The sequence below is a fragment of the Ipomoea nil genome, unplaced genomic scaffold, assembly GCF_001879475.1.
Source record: "Ipomoea nil cultivar Tokyo-kokei standard unplaced genomic scaffold, Asagao_1.1 scaffold3069, whole genome shotgun sequence".
In the NCBI taxonomy this organism is placed as follows: domain Eukaryota; kingdom Viridiplantae; phylum Streptophyta; class Magnoliopsida; order Solanales; family Convolvulaceae; genus Ipomoea; species Ipomoea nil.
The window spans coordinates 9,479,669-9,495,726 of NW_017619497.1; the positions used below are offsets into that span (position 1 = coordinate 9,479,669).

Genomic DNA, 16,058 nt, shown 5'->3' on the forward strand with positions numbered 1-16,058 from the left:
ATCAAACTATATGGGTAAGCCCGTAGTTGCACCAATGCCGATTCACTAAGTTATTATACTACTTGCAATCATATATAAAATAATTTTGTAGCCGCTACTCGAAGGTAGCTCATCTTGTGAGCTTAGCCGGCAAGGACCAACATAAGTTGTCCATATACGTTGACAAACTCAAACTGAGAATGTCAATAAGCATCTCCCACAAGAAGTATGTGAAATTTGTTGGAACCTTATGGTTACTAAGTCAAAACGATCAAACCTGGTCAACTCGACTAAGTTGTCTCTTAAAAGAAAGAAAAAAAAAAACAAAAAAAAAAAAAACAAAAAAAAAAAAAAACTATGCTATGCTATGATGATGAGAGCATGACATTCTCTATTATGGAGTAATGAATTTGCTCAACTCACCAATGAAGCTTCCAAATAAAATAACAATTATAATAATAATACGGCTAATTATTTTATTGAAATTGAAAAATTAGTGCATCAATGGTAGGCGGTCATGCTAGGCAACTATATTATGCTATTAATAAATCAGTTATTATTTCTTAATTATTAATTTGTTAATATGCATTTATAAATATAACTAGTGGTGCTTTATAAAATATATTTGATTAGATGGGATCAGAGTATTTGTTGGCGAATCATGCAAATTGTATAACAAAAATTATGCAATGCTTACTTTAGCCGTCATATCTACAAAGAACCAATAAAATTAGCAATTGCTTCTCTTGAAGTGTTTGGTTCTTGTTTGTAAAATTTACTTGGGTAGCGTTTCAAAATAAACTACAAAATATATTGTAAGCTTCAATGTTTTACTAAATAAAATTTATAGCTTGTTATTTGTAATTTAAAAGTAACTATAGAGGCTCTAAAATAAGTTCTACCAAAATGAGCTATAAGGAGAATTGGAACATAATCTTTTTTTTTTTTTTGGTTAGTACTACTGATTCTATTACATATTTACATTGTAGGCTCATCATTATTCCAATTCTTCTCGTAATTACTAGTATTAATTAACATGCATCTACTAATTAATTAATATGAGAATCTTGGAATAAAAAATTCAATAAAATTATTGTTTAATCGCATATGAGCAGCTCTCCCAATACAGTTCATTCCATCTACATCATAGTTTATTTCATTTTAGGCAAGTAGTATAAAAATGAGTTGTTTGCCATACCCTACTTGATCATATATATTTCCATACAGATCAGAATCTTTAGGTTTAATGACTTAGGTGGCAATTAATCATATCACTAATTAATGTAAATAAATATTGATGGAAGAAATCTTCATTCTTTGATTTGATCCTTATATAATTTTGCAGTTTGTTGATGTAGGGTCATTTACAAATTAATAGGTTTCAAGTGCATGATAGGTGATAATTTCATCCAATTTTTATTCGACGGGGATCAAAATTTGGAGAACAGGGAATTGAAAGAGATACTCTTCTCCATGACTTCACCTGCCCCGACCCATCTCCTGTTTACTTTTATTATTTTTTTAAAAAGAAATATAATATTAATTTTTTTGAAAGGATTATAATTTTTTTTAGAGTGAACGAAGATTTTGTATTATGTTTGGATATTTGATGTGTTTTGCACAAAAGACTATATGCATTTTGTATTTGATATTTCGGTTATCATTGAAGATTCAATAAAAATTTAAGTATATATTTTAAGATCAAGAACTTAATATTTAGATTTTGTTTTCTTGGGTATTGAGATTTGCACTAATTTGATTTGAAGGCGGAGATGGAAAAGAAAAAAATTTCCCCGACTGGAACAAGCAATGAAATGAAGTTTCAAGGACGGAGTGTATACTCTCTACCCATTGTAATCCCTAGTGAAGGTTGCATCCAAAATACCATAATTATCTTAAGATGTATAATTTGAGGCTGAACAATGAAACAGAAAAGTCAAACAAAAGATACCATAAGCTAGTTCCCATTGAACTAAATTAAGAAATATTACATATAAGTTTTTGTCAAAGATAATGATGTTACAGTTTGGTGAAACTCAACTGTTTTTTATTGAAAAAATAATTACAATTTTCAACACTTCTTCTTAAGGTTCCCTCCCTCTCAAGGAACAAAAAATTATGAAACATGTCTTCCAAAGAGTGATCAAGCGGGTAAACTATAATTCTCATACTTGAAAGTTATGGATTCAATTCTAGTAACACCTTCTTGGTTTAATCCACCCTATAAAATTTTCCTAGTAAGGTGATAATACTTTTTTTTTTTTTTTTTTAAATTAGTAACAAAAAAACTTACAATTAATATTCGAAGGTGTACTGAGTAAACTTCACTTTGTGGCCCTAGAGGGTAAAAGATTACAATAAAATAAACTAATCTAAGTTGTTCATAACTAACTGGCTAAGAAGGTCAATAAACCGCAACTCTACAACCACCTTAGTCGGCAAAGGGTCACAAGATGTTAAATCAGCTTAGCTTACCGACTCAAACTTTTATACTTACCAAGCCAACTGTCCAACTAACTTGGTTGGAACTACTTGGAAGAAAAGTAGAAAACTAGTTATCAGCATTCATTAAGTAGTGCTTTTAAGAATTGTTGATGCTAACAAGGAACTGAAACCTTAAACAAAAAAATTAACAGAGGGATAGAGAAAAGGTATTAGTAATGGTTAAGACTGCCTTTTCAACTTGTTTCAGTTGCTAGGTGACATATAAGGTGATTGAAAAAAAATACCGAGTTTAAGGCAGGTGTTGGTAAACGGACTGCTAATGCAATTGTAAATACTTTCTTGATTGCTCGTGAATACGGAGAATGCATAGTGAACTTTCCTCAAGCAAGAACAGTAAAGCACATATAGTTTTTGTATAGGGGAGTGGTTTCCATGCTAGAGAAGTGAGATTTTCATGGCTCTTCTTATCAGTTACATTTATGTAGAAATACATGACCTTAATGACAATGGGATATTCCCAGATTTCTATTTCTTGATGAAAGAAACCCCCTTCTGAATGCTGGATGCCAACTCTTGCTTTGCCTTCTCCAATCCAATCCTGTTACAAACCATTTTCGTGAGAAAACAAAAGACTGATGATCTTCGCGAATTTTCTGCAGAATTTGCAGATTTGGGCAGTCCAGAATCATACCTTTCATACTCATTCAGGGGTCCAAGTTGGTACACCTCCTCAGCTCCACCGCGCCCAAGCCTCACCTTAGAGGCAAAGAAAGGGAGTTCTGTCACCTGTGAAAGCCATTGCAGCCTTGTAAGGAAAGCTTTGCGTGGAACAATACGAAATGAAAGTTGTTATAAACAAAGATTGGGCCAGGGTTACTCAACTGGGATATAATATACATGGGCCAAACCACACTAAAGATTAAATCCAACCAATTAGCTAGTCTAACCCATGGCCAGTCTAACCCATGGCCTTATAAACCCATATGTTCTCTCTTATTTTATCAATGTGGAACTCTTAACAAAGGTCATCAGTGAAGGAGGGACTACCTTAGAATCTACGTAGGCACATGCCACGATACCAGCATCTCCTCTTAAGCCCCGGAGGCATAAATCTGCAAATTTAACAGCAGCGTATGCCTGCACAATAATGTTTGTACATGCATTCGTTATGTTGAAGAGACCTGAGTGTCGTTTGGCTATAGATTCTGTGGGAAGTTCAGCAAAAAAGATCTCACCATTGATAAAGTTGCAGATCCTGCCCCGGCCTTCGCCTGCAAAGATGCAGGTTCAAACATGTCAATAAACATTAGCAACAGCTAGTAATTTAAGGTTTCTTACTCTCTGTTGTTTAATGTTGTTACCTGAACTACTTCTGTCCCACCGTCTTGAATGCGCTTTGTCAGGAATTCTGTTTCCTCGGGGGTGAATGAGCATGGCGGTTTGACCTATGGAGGATTACACATTTACACAGTTTGTATCTATTTTTAGGCTGCACAAAACTGCTATTTGTTATCTATGCTAGAGCTTAGAAGCATGTGTTTTTCAGACCTGAGAGAGAAGAGGCAAAATCGTCACCCCTGCATGACCTCCAACAACAGGAACATCAACCTCCCTAGGATCTAGTCCCAAAACTTCTGCCTGTAAAGAACTCGAGAAGAATCATTAATTCTAAATTTCCATGTTTTAACAGAAAAGCAAGTCAAAGGATTCTGCAATCTGCATAGTTTCATATCAGGTAAAGCTGTGGTGTACATTAGTTGAGGTAAAATGGCAGTAAAGTTGTGAGAGGAAGTGTTGGGACATACCACGAAAGTGTTGGCTCTCACAACGTCGAGCATGGTGACTCCAAGAAGCTTCTTAGGATCATAGATGCCCGCTTTCTTGAAAACTTCTGCTGCAATTGGAACTGTGGAGTTGACAGGATTGCTGATCAAGTTGACGAGTGCATTTGGGCAGCACTTGGCGATTCCTTCGCACAGCGTCCTCACAATCCCGGCATTGATGTTGAAAAGGTCATCTCTCGTCATTCCTGGCTTCCTCGGCACACCAGCAGGAATGACCACAAGATCCATCCCTGTCAGGGCAGCCTCGAGCTCTTTCTGTCCCAGAAAACCTCGCACCTGAAATCAAGAAACACCAAAAAACAGAAAACAGAGAACAGTTTTCTGTTAGTAAACCGGCCCCAAGATTTTGACATGTTTCACTCGGAGTGAGAAAAAAAAAATGTTGTCGAGAGCAAAGATGAAAACTTACAACAGCACCGGTGTCCATGTGGCTAATATCAGCAGTGACACCCGGGCTGTTGACGACATCATAGAGGTGAAGAACCGACACCAGTGGATTCATCTTCATCAACATTGCGAGTGGTTGACCAATGCCTCCAGCAGCACCAAGAATCGCAACTTTGAACCCGGGTGCACCACCTTTTGCTCTGCAGTTAGCCCTCTCCAACATGGAACTCTCCCCCATCTTTATCCACACCATGAAACCAAACATGGAGTATCAATCATTCAATAATTGACATCTACCCAATAAAGACTAGAGCTTTTCGTTTTCCTAAACACACACAGCTTGTCTAGTGTCTTTTTAACAGAAAATTATGCTGCAATATGAAGCAATACAGAATGAACTATCTGCTAAAGAAAGCATGAAGTACAAACCTGAAGATTTGAAGGACTGATATGAGCCGACAGTCTTGCAATACGTTCTGCAGTTGAAGGCTGCATCTTTCTGTACAAGTTTGGGTTACTACAACCAGTAAGGCTGTGTGTTGATGAAAGTGTGGAAAAAAGAGTGCTTTGTAGATAAAATGAGGAATGATATAAGGTGGTGATACAAAATTGAAAATATTCCAGAAAATTGGTGATTTTTCCTTTAATTTTTTGTGGAAACAGGTTTTTTGAACAATTTATCCCTTTTTGCTATTCTCTGTGGCTCTCAAAATTCTCTCCTCCTGACCCCCCATTCCTTTTTGGCTGCTAGCTAAATGATGCTTTGGGATTTTTTTCCCCCTGTTTTTTTGAGGTTGAAAAATGGTGGATTCTCCATTTCCAGGAGATAGGGAATGAATGGTTTGATCAAAGGAATGGTTTGAGATGAGAGGGTAAAAATGTTTCTTTTTGGGTACCATGCCACTCCATTATTTGATATCTTATTACATTCTGGCTAATTTAGAGTCGGGTTACCTTAAAACTTTGGTAAAACCTAGTAAATATAAAAAAAGATCATATGATGTTCAAATATTCACCAAACAAAACTACATGTCTACATAAGAAAAAAAAACAAAACAAAACAAGACTGAGGTTCTTGAACTCCATCTGCAAGAACATTGAGGGTGGCAATGGTGTACAGTAGTTCTTTTCACTTGTACAATTGTTTGAATCTCCGGCAGGCTTCCAACACATTCTCTCTGTGTCCAAAGGCGCTAACTCTAACAAAACCTTCTCCGGCAGGTCCAAAACCGCTGCCAGGTGTGGTCACAACGTGTGTCTTCTCAAGAATCTCGCTGAACACCTCCCACGAGCTTCGACCGGGGAAATGTACCCACACATATGGGGCGTTTTTCCCTCCGTACACCTTAAAACCTAACGAATTGAACGTCTCCGTTATGATGCTGGTGTTTTCTTTGTAATAGCTAACTGTCTCCAACATGGCCTGGACATGGGAAAATTTTAGATGTGTCAAGCTGAAAGCTAGATACATGTACAATATGCAAATGAAAATGTGGGCAGTTGAATATAATTGTTCTGCCATTGAGGTTAATCCCTTGCTCCCATGAAGATTTTCGTTTTGGTCAAAGTCGTGGAACTGACCTCAAAACCTTCAGGTGAAAGGCATGCCAGTCCGCCAGACTGGGCAATATTGGATGCACCATTGAAGCATGTACAAACAATGCGATTGAAATCCTTGGCCACGGGGAATCCATCAGAAAACAAGAGAGTTTTTGGAACAACCGTCCAACCTAAACGAACACCAGTAAAACCGGCATACTTGGAGAATGAGGAAACCTCAATTGCAACCTGAAAGTCAAGTACAAGATTCAACTTAGTTCGGCTTTTCTTAAGAGAGGATACAGAGGTTGGGTTGAAGAGAAAAGACAAAAGGAAAACAAGTTTTTTCCAACTAATCAGGAAAATGTACTGGCGAACTAGGAATGAATACAGAAATGAAATTTTTATTTGATTTTTCCTCACAATAGATCCAACCAAAATTGAACAAGGAGTAGGAGATCAGAGGATTTAAGGAAAAGTCGAAGTGTAAGAATATCAAAGGGCTATACTACACTGACACAAACTGGAAATCCCATTTCAAACTTTAGCTTTACCTCTTTGGCTCCAGGGATCTCAAAGATCGATTTTGGACTGTCATCTGATATATACATTGCATATGCAGAATCATAGACTATGATCGACCCATTGCTCTTAGCAAATTGTACCAATTTAGTTAGCTGATCCCTTGATGCAGTTGAACCAGTTGGGTTATTAGGTGAACAGAAAAATATGATATCTGACCGAGGAACCGAAGATAGATCAGGAAAGAACCCATTTTCTGGTGTACATTTCATGTATACAATATTCCCATACTTCTCAACATCCTTCTGATACTGCCCAGTTTGGCCCAAGATAACACTAGAGTCCACATAGGCCTACAATAAAAAGGAAAGATTAAAGAACTCGTTGAGAATTTATAAGACAATTCTGAACTATAGAGCTGCCCTTTCAAGACCTGGGAAAAGAATCAACTTAACTAAAACCCCAATAAAACAAGTGGAGTTCTAAAGAACACAGTTACTTCTTAGCCTATCAACTGCCTTCCCAATAATATGGAAATTCACAAGTAAATTGAGCAACTCAGAAAACAGCTTAACTAAAAGGAAAAACATAATAAATTTACCGGGTATGATGGATCTTGCACAGCCATTGTCACATTAGAACCAAAAAGAACCTGCATGGAATAGCAAAGAACAAAGTTAACAAGCATTAAGCATTTCATTAGTCTCCATATTCAAGAAGATTCATCAGTTCATGAACAATATAAAACCTGAAGCCGTGATATGTCACTTTTTGCACCATCTGACACAAAAATATCATCCTCCTCTACCCCAAGCTTTGAGTAAAAGGTTGAAGCTATTGCAGCTCTCACTTGCTGTTTAATACATATATGAATACTTAAGACATTGTGACAGTTAACTAGTTAAGTCAACTTATGCTAGGGTTAAAGCCAATATGTTTAAAGAACAATATTGTATATTGAAGCTTCTATCACTACCAAAAGTATTCCAGGACCAATGAATAGACATGTGGCTCTAATTTATATATACTTGTTTTAAGAATAGTGGAAAATAAAAGCTTAGGAAGAACAATATCCAAAGCAGCACTACAGATCAACAGATAATAACAGTAAAAACACACCTTTTCTCCTTGTTCAGCTCCATAACCACTGTAGCCCTCAAGAGTTGACAATGCTTGTGCTCTCTGTCAATGTGTATAGCAAAAGAAAACTCCATTAGGAAATTGGCTTCCCTTCTACTTGCAAGCCAAGGAAAACTTCAATGATTAACCTTTCATAGCAAAAGTCTGAGGCTTTATAACTCCATAGATAAGAAGAGTTTCTTGAACCTTTGAATTTTTTTCAACTAATACAAATTTTGAAATCACTAACTTTATATCAGTAATAAGGAGGAAGAATTGCAACAAAAAGTACTGGAGCAACATGACAATTTGAAAGCAAGATTTTCTTTCAACAAATAAAGAGCAAATTTGTTCTGGGCCAATGAATGTGAATTACACAAGAAAACACCCAATAAAGTAAAAAACCAGCAAACCCAAGTAATATGTTTGATTAGGTTCACAAACAAGACTAAGAACACTACCTTTGACATGGCAGATGTTATTACTTCAGGAATGGGCTCAGTAGTGTCACCAATTCCAAGGCTTATAATTTTGGCATCAGGGTGCTTCAGCATGTGTGCAGCTCTCCTTCTAGCAATCTAAGGAGGAGAAAGTGGCAACAATTATGTTTTATTCACATTCTAATTTCTACCATAATGTAGCTGAACAAAAAGTATGAAAAAGAAAATAGTTAAGGGAGGGGGAAAGATACAGACTTCAGGAAAGAGATAACCAGCTTGAAGTTTTGCCAAGTTCTCATTGCGAGACACATTTGTCTTGTAAGCTTCAGACAATGTAGGAGGGGCATCATTAGTGCAAGTCGATATTGCAAAAGCATATAAACATACACAGGAACTCTATTCCAACACACAAAAATAAAAACTTCAGCTGCTCTTGCAAATTGCAAGTTTTGGTTATCAGATGAAACAATATATCCTTCTTCCTAGTTCTCTCCTTGTTCAGAGTGTATAAGAAAAGTAATATTTATGTCAATATAACTTCACATTTCATCTTTTGTATGTGTGCTGTTTATACCAGTTTGCTCCGGCGCTGCAACACATTTCACAACCCGGCTAGCTTTCTGCACTACAGATACTTGTTGAACCCTGAATCGAATTGAAGATATGAAATTTAATACTATGAACGTTTATGTTTCAAGAAATTCATGGAACTGTAATAGTAAAAATAAAATGCTATGGAAATGACTACCTTAAGTTGAGCTTGTTCTGGCCTACGAAGGCAGAGGCTGAAGAAGAGATTGAAGGAGAAAGAATCTGATGAATCGCCGCCATTTCTCACAGGGTAGAGAATAAAGATTACAACTTTCAGTCTTCACCGATCCTATACGGATTAACGTTGTCAGCCTTCAGCTCAGAGGTTGGACGGAGAAAAGAGAGTGATCTTTGGTGTCCACTATCTGAAACCCTAGTGGCTGAGGTTTTAACAGATGACGGCGAGTCAACAACACCTCCTATATTTTTGTTTCTTTTTTTCATTTTTTTAAAAATATGTAATGTAATTACTATTTAGGGTAAGTTTCTTTGTGCGCACCGACATTTGATCATTCTGCTGAATTATTGAGTCACTGTAATTTACATACTCACAAACACTATTGTAAAAATCGGCCTAACCGGCCCTAGGCCGTTCTATTTTCACTACTAGGCGCACAAAAATCGATCGGCACCTAGGTGGCGAAATTGGTCAAAATTGGCCTAGTTGGTCGATTTCGACCGTCTGATGTCGTTTAGTCCAACCGTCTCTTTGAATGATTGAAGTATTTGAGTATTTTTATTTTTTAATATTGTTCTGATATTATGATTTATGAATTATTATTATTTCATTTATTTTGAGTGCTATGTCATTGAATGTTGAAAACGTTTTCATTAAAATTGTAAACTACAAGTTTGCCACTATTGCCCGCCTAACGCCGGCTAAATTCTACCTATGCGCTGCCTAGGCGCCCGACTAGCGCATACGGCAACCATGCTCCCAAATGCTCTGGTCAGATCAACATGTGGGGGACAATATTCTATCGGGCTGAGGTATATTTCCTTGTGTGCATTGACATTTGGGCATGTCTACTGAGCTATTAAATCACCGTGATTTACATACTCTCAAATGCTCTAATCAAACATGTAGAGACACTATTCTGTTAGACTGAGGTATGGAGATATGGGGATTCAACGGATGCACTTTTTAAAGGCATATATCAATAGATTAAATTTCATAATAACTCCATATTTTATAAATAAAAATAAATAAATAAATATTGATATATTTCCACATCCAAGATGATGGTTATGCTAATATATATAGTTACAAAAAGGAGAAATTCGAGAGAAAATGAATATAGTTTAACTAAAATACAGCAAATTATCTGATCCAAAATATAGTGTTTTACATCTCTGGGAATTGATTCTGATTACAGCCCACCACAGAAATGTATAGTTATATTACAGATTCAAAAATTTCTCTTCTTGCATATATATATTCTTGGGATTTCTTGCATTCATATAAGATGATAACTTCGTGTCATGATTCTTCCACCTGATGATCTGTCTCATCATAGATCTCTTCCTGCACAAACACAATGCATGTCAAGAATCAGATAATCTTTCAGTCATGAATCCAACAACATTTCAGATAGTCAAAGCTTGCCTGTAAAAGCTCTTCGATAACGTCTTCCATGGTTATTATTCCGACGACCTCTTCTTCTTCGGGGAGTTTTGGCAATGGGTTTCCATCCATTGGCAGAATGTCTGCATACATGTCCTTCCACTTCTTGCTCCTAGAGCCCTTGAACGAATTGCTTCCGGTGTTGGGATAGCTTTTCACCTTCTGCAGTGATCGTACCTTCTTAAGGCCCTTATGTAAGGAAGTCTTTTCGCCATCAATGTCTATCTTCAAGTCGGGTACCACGTCTAGTGTAAAAAGAAAAGGGAGACCGGGAGATGAGAGAGGGAGAGGGGTTTCCATTGGCGGGAGGAGGGGAAATATTGTGAGCAAACGAAGTGCTAACCATTGGGAGAGGCTTCGGTGGCAGTCTGTTCTGCCTTCTTGTTGCTTTGTCGTACGACCACAGCCATGTGGCTGTGACCCTTCTGAAACTCGTTCAAGATGTCGTCTAATGGCATAGTTTCCGGGACCCTGGGAGCAAGGAGTTACAGAGCATACATTTACAAGGAATATCGTAGAGGCATCAATCACAACACTTTCAGCTTCAGAAAGAACGAATGTAAATGGGACCGAGTGACATTGGCAGTTTCCAAATTAAGATAATTCTAAAACAAGAATGGCAGTTTCCAAATTAAGAGAATTCTAAAACAAGAATGGTGTTGGGCGTTGGGCGTTGGGCGGTGAAAGGCCTAGTCCAGCACCAGGTGGCTAGGGGATTGTTGGGCGGAGGGCGGTGAAGGGCCTAGTCCAGCACCAGGTGGCTAGGGGATTGTTGGGCGGAGGGCGGTGAAGGGCCTAGTCCAGCACTAGGTGGTGGCTAGGGGATTGTTGGGCGGAGGGCGGTGAAGGGCCTAGTCCAGCACCAGGTGGTTAGGGGATTGTTGGGCGGAGGGCGGTGCCTAGTCCAGCACCAGGTGGGCTAGGGGATTATTGGGCAGAGGCCTGAAGGGTCAAGTCCAGCACCCTGCCTCTCGAAAATGTGGCGGTATAAAGAAATAAAGTTGACACCTTTCTACAAGCTATAGCTTTTGGCGTAGTGGTAAGCACTTGATTCTAACATACGGCTAATGCTTGAGCACTTATAAACTACACCAAACCTAAACTTCAGAAGAAGAAAGGATTACCGTGGAATCCTCCGAATAGTAACATTCTTCACAGGAATGTTGTCTTCTGGATGGACAGTCAGCAAGTTTTTGACCTATAACATCAAAAGAAACGATGGAAAACCTATATATATATTGGTCAAGAAAGGCAAAGAACCACTGTATTGCAAAGGAAGAAGTTGTTTAAGTACCAGAATAAGCCCTATTATGTTTGAAGGCTGCTCATAGTAGACTGGTATTCTGCTATGCCCCTTCTCCAAAATCACACTCATCAAACCCCTGTCGTAATGAGAGTAAACACAACTAGATAAGTCGAAATCTAACATGTTTTCCATATCAGAGCATCTCAAAGTGTGCATTACCTGTTCAGTGTTGCATTAATATCTATTGCAAACGTGTCAGATATAGGGGTCATGGCATCACTAGCTGTTTTTTCATGAAGCTCGAGAGCACCAGCAATTATCGTTGTCTCGTCGTGTGTGAGCTCTCCACCTTTACCCGCCTGCAGAAAATGGAGAATACACCAAAAGACTCGGAACCTTAGTTACGAAAGGATGGAAAAGAGAACGGAAATGATGACATCGTTTACCAAACAATACATACTAACCGCTTACCTCATTTCCATGCAAATTAACCAAAGTTTTCAATTCAGCTCGACGGAAAAGTGCTTTATTCTCATGACCTAGCAAGAAGTCCAACAGCTGAAAATAATGGGGAAACGGTAACTCTCTTGAAACACCAATAGATTTCAAAGGCCAATAAACACCATACTAAAAATGAATACTTCGCCAAAAGCTGACAATTGTCAAAGTGATTTTTGGAGCATTAAACAACTTTTTTACCTTGCTAATAGGATATGCAATGGGAAAGCATATCCAGACAAGAACACGGACAACTGGCGCTGTAAAAGCCCCTATAGCCAATCCATATCTCGAGCACACCGACTGTGGTATGATCTGCACAAGTTGCAAATAGCATTGTGATTTCACTAAGCGGTTGAAGATATTCTCTCTTGGAAAGAAGCTCGAGTCCAGAGAGCCTGTGTCCATTCAATAGTGACCAGAGTTTGTAGGTTTCAAGTTTTAACACGACCAAACAAAAAATACTCACCTCACCAAACAAAAGAATCAAAGTGACAGATATCAGGATAGCACCCCAAGCTGAAATTAGACCATCAAGGAATATTGGAAGCGTCTAAAAAGAAAAGAAAAAATTTCAACTTTTAAACTGTATATCATATTAAAGGGAGAAAAGTGCTTCCTTAAATAAATATGCCCATTATTCATACCTCCATGGCTGCAGCATTGCAAATTAGGAGTGTGCATAGCAACAGATGTTGATTTTTCACAACGGGTAATATCTTTGCTGATATCAAAAGTGAAAAAGAAAATTACAAAACAAAAGATGTATATATGAGAATATAAAAGAAAGTATAACAAAAACATCAATGGCAATTAGCTTTCCAAACGCATGAACTTCAATTCGCAATGTCAAACACACAAGTCAGTTCTAAACATTCTTCTCACCTTTTCAATCGATACGTTATCTCTAAGCAATTCAAGTACTCTATTTAGGAAATTTCTCTGCAGTATTCTTAGTTGCTTTTCTGAAAGAAACTAGAGAGGATGAAAGCAAAATGCTCAACCACCATGAAAGCACAGTGGATGACTTGCAAAAAACTAGTATTTTTTGCTCCATAGATGACTTACCCAGTTACCCTAAAAGTGCCAAACTGAAGAATCCAAAACACCAAAAGCATCAATACTATATTCATTAGCCATCACCCACCCCAACTCCATGAAGGACAGACAACACATAAATGTCAAAGGTTCTCTCAAAATGTCTCTCCAAATCAAAGGTGGAGCCGCTTAGCCCAAACTTACCATATCCAGTAAAGTTTGTGTCTTTAGTTTTGCCCAAAGATTATCCGACCAATTTAATAAGTCCTAACGTGTTAAGTGACTTAAATAACCAACAGATCAAGCACAATTTAGTTAATTTCAGTTAACAGAAGTAGACACACAGAATCAGAAAGCTTATCAGTCACAGTAAAGATGCCGTACCGGCATGTTTACGATCTTGGGGAGTTCCAGACTTGGCAAGAACTTCAAGATCAACAAGGCTGAGCGACATGAGCCCCAGCGTAAGTCCCGACATTAAACCCGCGAAAGCAACCAGAAGAACGATTACAACGATGTGAATGAAGAACCCTGTTTCGCAACATTTGTACTCCACCGCCATTCCACACAACAACCCAGAACAGTCCTCCTTCAAAACCCTGAGCCCTAAAAGTTAATTCGCTGTTAGAGAATCGATGCCCCGTAGTCTATCACCTCCATTTCTCACCCTCCCAAGACAAATAGAATCTGGGTTTCACTCACAGAGAGACAGAGAGATGAAATTGAGGGGCAAGAAGATAACTTTTTGATGATGGGTTCCTTTTCCCCCCAGCAACAGAAGCAACGGGCGTATAATATGTGAGGGAATATAATATAATAGAATATGTGTTTGTATCGTGGACAATAATGGTGAAAGTTGAATGGGGGACGTGTGAGCTTCCTTGGGATGATGGTGATGAGAGTGTTATATCTATCGTGCTGTGCTGTGGGTTTGACGCTGATGGAAGGGTCCAGGTCCTCTTACTTTTAATATGCACTTCCGTACTTGTCACGGTGGTGGCAATTCGCTTCGTTGCGTTATTTCACTGCGGTTACAATTTCTACAATTTACAGAGAACCATTTTATACGCCGTTTGTGCCGCTCGCTCGCTCGCTCGCTTTTTTTCTTGATTTCTCCGGGATCTGCGTAAGATCGTCGCTTGTAGCAGAAGCCAGAAGGGTGGGTGGCTGCTGCCATTCTTAACTTTTTTGCTCCTTTTACTCCTAGAAGCATCAAGAAAAAAAGAAAGCATCCATCTTTAACTGAAAATAGCTCGGCAGGTCTTTTTCATGTAAAGCGTTATAACTGCGAATGATGAGTTGTGTCGAGATTAAGAATCATGTGTTTTAAAGGTTAATGACAATGATTACATGTGGAGTATGTTTCACTTGTTATAATAATTTATGAGTTGTGTCGATATTAAGAATCATGTGTTTAAGGTTAATGACAATGATTTTATGTGGAGTATGTTTCACTTGTTATAATAATGAGTTAATACCATTTGGGTCCTCCGAATATAGTGATTTTTTCATGTTTAGCCCTAAGCTTTTAATTGACCACCTGTGATCTTTCAACTTTTAAATTATTATCAACCGTGGTTCAAATTAATCACTTATGATCTTTCAACTATCAAATTTTAACCACCCATAGTCCTTCCAAGAGCATCGGGACTGGTTAAATTTTGAAAGTTGAAAGACTATGAAGATTAACTTGGACCACTGACGGTAACAATTTGAAAGTCGAAGGATCAATGTGGTCAATTTAAAAATTTAGGATTAAACGTGGCAAAACCACTATACTCACCCCATAAGGCATTAACTCTTATAATAATTTAGATATTGGATCATACCAAGTTGCCAATTATTATGTAGTATGATAATAATTCTGTTACTATTCTAAATGATTTGTAGCATGATTAAATCTCTATGGTAGAACATATATTACTTCTTAAAAAAACTAAAAAAGTTAATAGAAGGTCAGTTATATTTTATTGAAAAAAAGGTCAGATAAGTCCTTTAACTTTACATGAAAGTACAATTAGATCCCTAAACTTATAAAAGTGCAATTAACATTTCAACTTAGTAAACTGAATCAAATAAGCCTAAATAAGTCATTGTTAACCGTCACCATTTGTCATTGCCCGCCGTTTACTATCATTAACGATAATAATTGGAAAAAAAACGACGACCAGCAACCCTTTTTGAAGAACGCGACCCAGTGGCCGCCATTTTCATATGAAGGCGATAGCAGTGGTTGCCTTCTCCAAGTGAAGGAGACAATAGTGGTCGCCTTCTCCGTGGAGAAAGCGACTACAGTAGTCGCCCTCTCTGTGAGAAGGCGACTACAGTGATCACCCTCTCTAGGAGAAGGGGCGACCCATATGTGGTTGCCTTCTCCTCCGATGAAATCGTCGGTCATCAGAATTTAAATAACCTGCAAGTAATTTATTATTGTAGATCATTAATTAATTTTAAAATTTCATTGTATTAAAATAATTAGTTGAGTGTTTAATTATATTTTTTAGAATTTAGAGATCGGAGCTAATTGCACTTTTCTATTTTATTTATTTGAATGCCTCTTTTCATGAGAAGGCTAAGGTAGTAAGGTTTACTATTTATAGGAAATGGCCGGGATAACCTCATCGAGTTAACGGACATCATCATCATCAAAGACATATCAACTGAAATTTATTTATTTTTTTGTATATTTCTTTTTCATATATGACATCACTAGCAATCTGCTAGCATGGTCCTAAGGGTGTAATTCATCACTTAATTATAAAGTTTGAATTTTTACTTGTAAATTA

At 37.6% G+C, this 16,058-nt stretch overlaps 3 protein-coding genes across 3 annotated transcripts; all 3 read right to left on the minus strand.

Moving 5' to 3' along the window:
* Positions 1-2,767: 2,767 nt before the first annotated feature.
* On the minus strand, positions 2,768-5,268 carry LOC109165252 (malate dehydrogenase, glyoxysomal). The gene is made up of 9 exons (XM_019313938.1): positions 5,085-5,268; positions 4,678-4,893; positions 4,230-4,544; positions 3,973-4,062; positions 3,786-3,869; positions 3,660-3,695; positions 3,472-3,561; positions 3,116-3,210; positions 2,768-3,022 (listed from the first exon to the last, which is right to left on the minus strand). The coding sequence occupies exons 1-9, from the start codon at positions 5,148-5,150 to the stop codon at positions 2,950-2,952; spliced, it is 1,065 nt and encodes a 354-aa protein (XP_019169483.1). The 5' UTR covers positions 5,151-5,268; the 3' UTR covers positions 2,768-2,949.
* Positions 5,269-5,523: 255 nt separating this feature from the next.
* LOC109165250 (LL-diaminopimelate aminotransferase, chloroplastic) lies at positions 5,524-9,289 on the minus strand. The gene is made up of 10 exons (XM_019313936.1): positions 9,024-9,289; positions 8,850-8,920; positions 8,531-8,598; positions 8,297-8,413; positions 7,836-7,898; positions 7,465-7,569; positions 7,318-7,368; positions 6,749-7,069; positions 6,237-6,443; positions 5,524-6,078 (listed from the first exon to the last, which is right to left on the minus strand). Exons 1-10 carry the CDS (start codon positions 9,104-9,106, stop codon positions 5,785-5,787), a joined length of 1,380 nt encoding a protein of 459 aa, XP_019169481.1. The 5' UTR covers positions 9,107-9,289; the 3' UTR covers positions 5,524-5,784.
* Positions 9,290-10,071: 782 nt separating this feature from the next.
* LOC109165251 (DUF21 domain-containing protein At2g14520) lies at positions 10,072-14,214 on the minus strand. Its single transcript, XM_019313937.1, has 11 exons — positions 13,657-14,214; positions 12,882-12,958; positions 12,704-12,787; positions 12,436-12,549; positions 12,208-12,294; positions 11,956-12,095; positions 11,785-11,872; positions 11,615-11,688; positions 10,834-10,961; positions 10,473-10,735; positions 10,072-10,391 (listed from the first exon to the last, which is right to left on the minus strand). Exons 1-11 carry the CDS (start codon positions 13,832-13,834, stop codon positions 10,347-10,349), a joined length of 1,278 nt encoding a protein of 425 aa, XP_019169482.1. The 5' UTR covers positions 13,835-14,214; the 3' UTR covers positions 10,072-10,346.
* Positions 14,215-16,058: the final 1,844 nt, after the last annotated feature.

What these genes read in the sequence shown, in the direction of transcription:
- LOC109165252 (XM_019313938.1), bottom strand. Translation starts at nt 5,150, where the DNA reads ATGCAGCCTTCAACTGCAGAACGTATTGCAAGACTGTCGGCTCATATC. An exon ending in ACATGGACACCGGTGCTGTT is followed by an intron (nt 4,545 to 4,677) that starts GTAAGTTTTCAT and finishes TCTTGATTTCAG; the next exon opens with GTGCGAGGTTTTCTGGGACA. An exon ending in TTTTGCCTCTTCTCTCTCAG is followed by an intron (nt 3,870 to 3,972) that starts GTCTGAAAAACA and finishes AATCCTCCATAG; the next exon opens with GTCAAACCGCCATGCTCATT.
- LOC109165250 (XM_019313936.1), bottom strand. Translation starts at nt 9,106, where the DNA reads ATGGCGGCGATTCATCAGATTCTTTCTCCTTCAATCTCTTCTTCAGCC. An exon ending in TAACATCTGCCATGTCAAAG is followed by an intron (nt 7,899 to 8,296) that starts GTAGTGTTCTTA and finishes ACACATTGACAG; the next exon opens with AGAGCACAAGCATTGTCAAC. An exon ending in TTTCACCTGAAGGTTTTGAG is followed by an intron (nt 6,079 to 6,236) that starts GTCAGTTCCACG and finishes TCCCATGTCCAG; the next exon opens with GCCATGTTGGAGACAGTTAG.
- LOC109165251 (XM_019313937.1), bottom strand. Translation starts at nt 13,834, where the DNA reads ATGGCGGTGGAGTACAAATGTTGCGAAACAGGGTTCTTCATTCACATC. An exon ending in CCAAGATCGTAAACATGCCG is followed by an intron (nt 12,959 to 13,656) that starts GTACGGCATCTT and finishes TTTTGATATCAG; the next exon opens with CAAAGATATTACCCGTTGTG. An exon ending in GCAATGCTGCAGCCATGGAG is followed by an intron (nt 12,788 to 12,881) that starts GTATGAATAATG and finishes TTTTCTTTTTAG; the next exon opens with ACGCTTCCAATATTCCTTGA.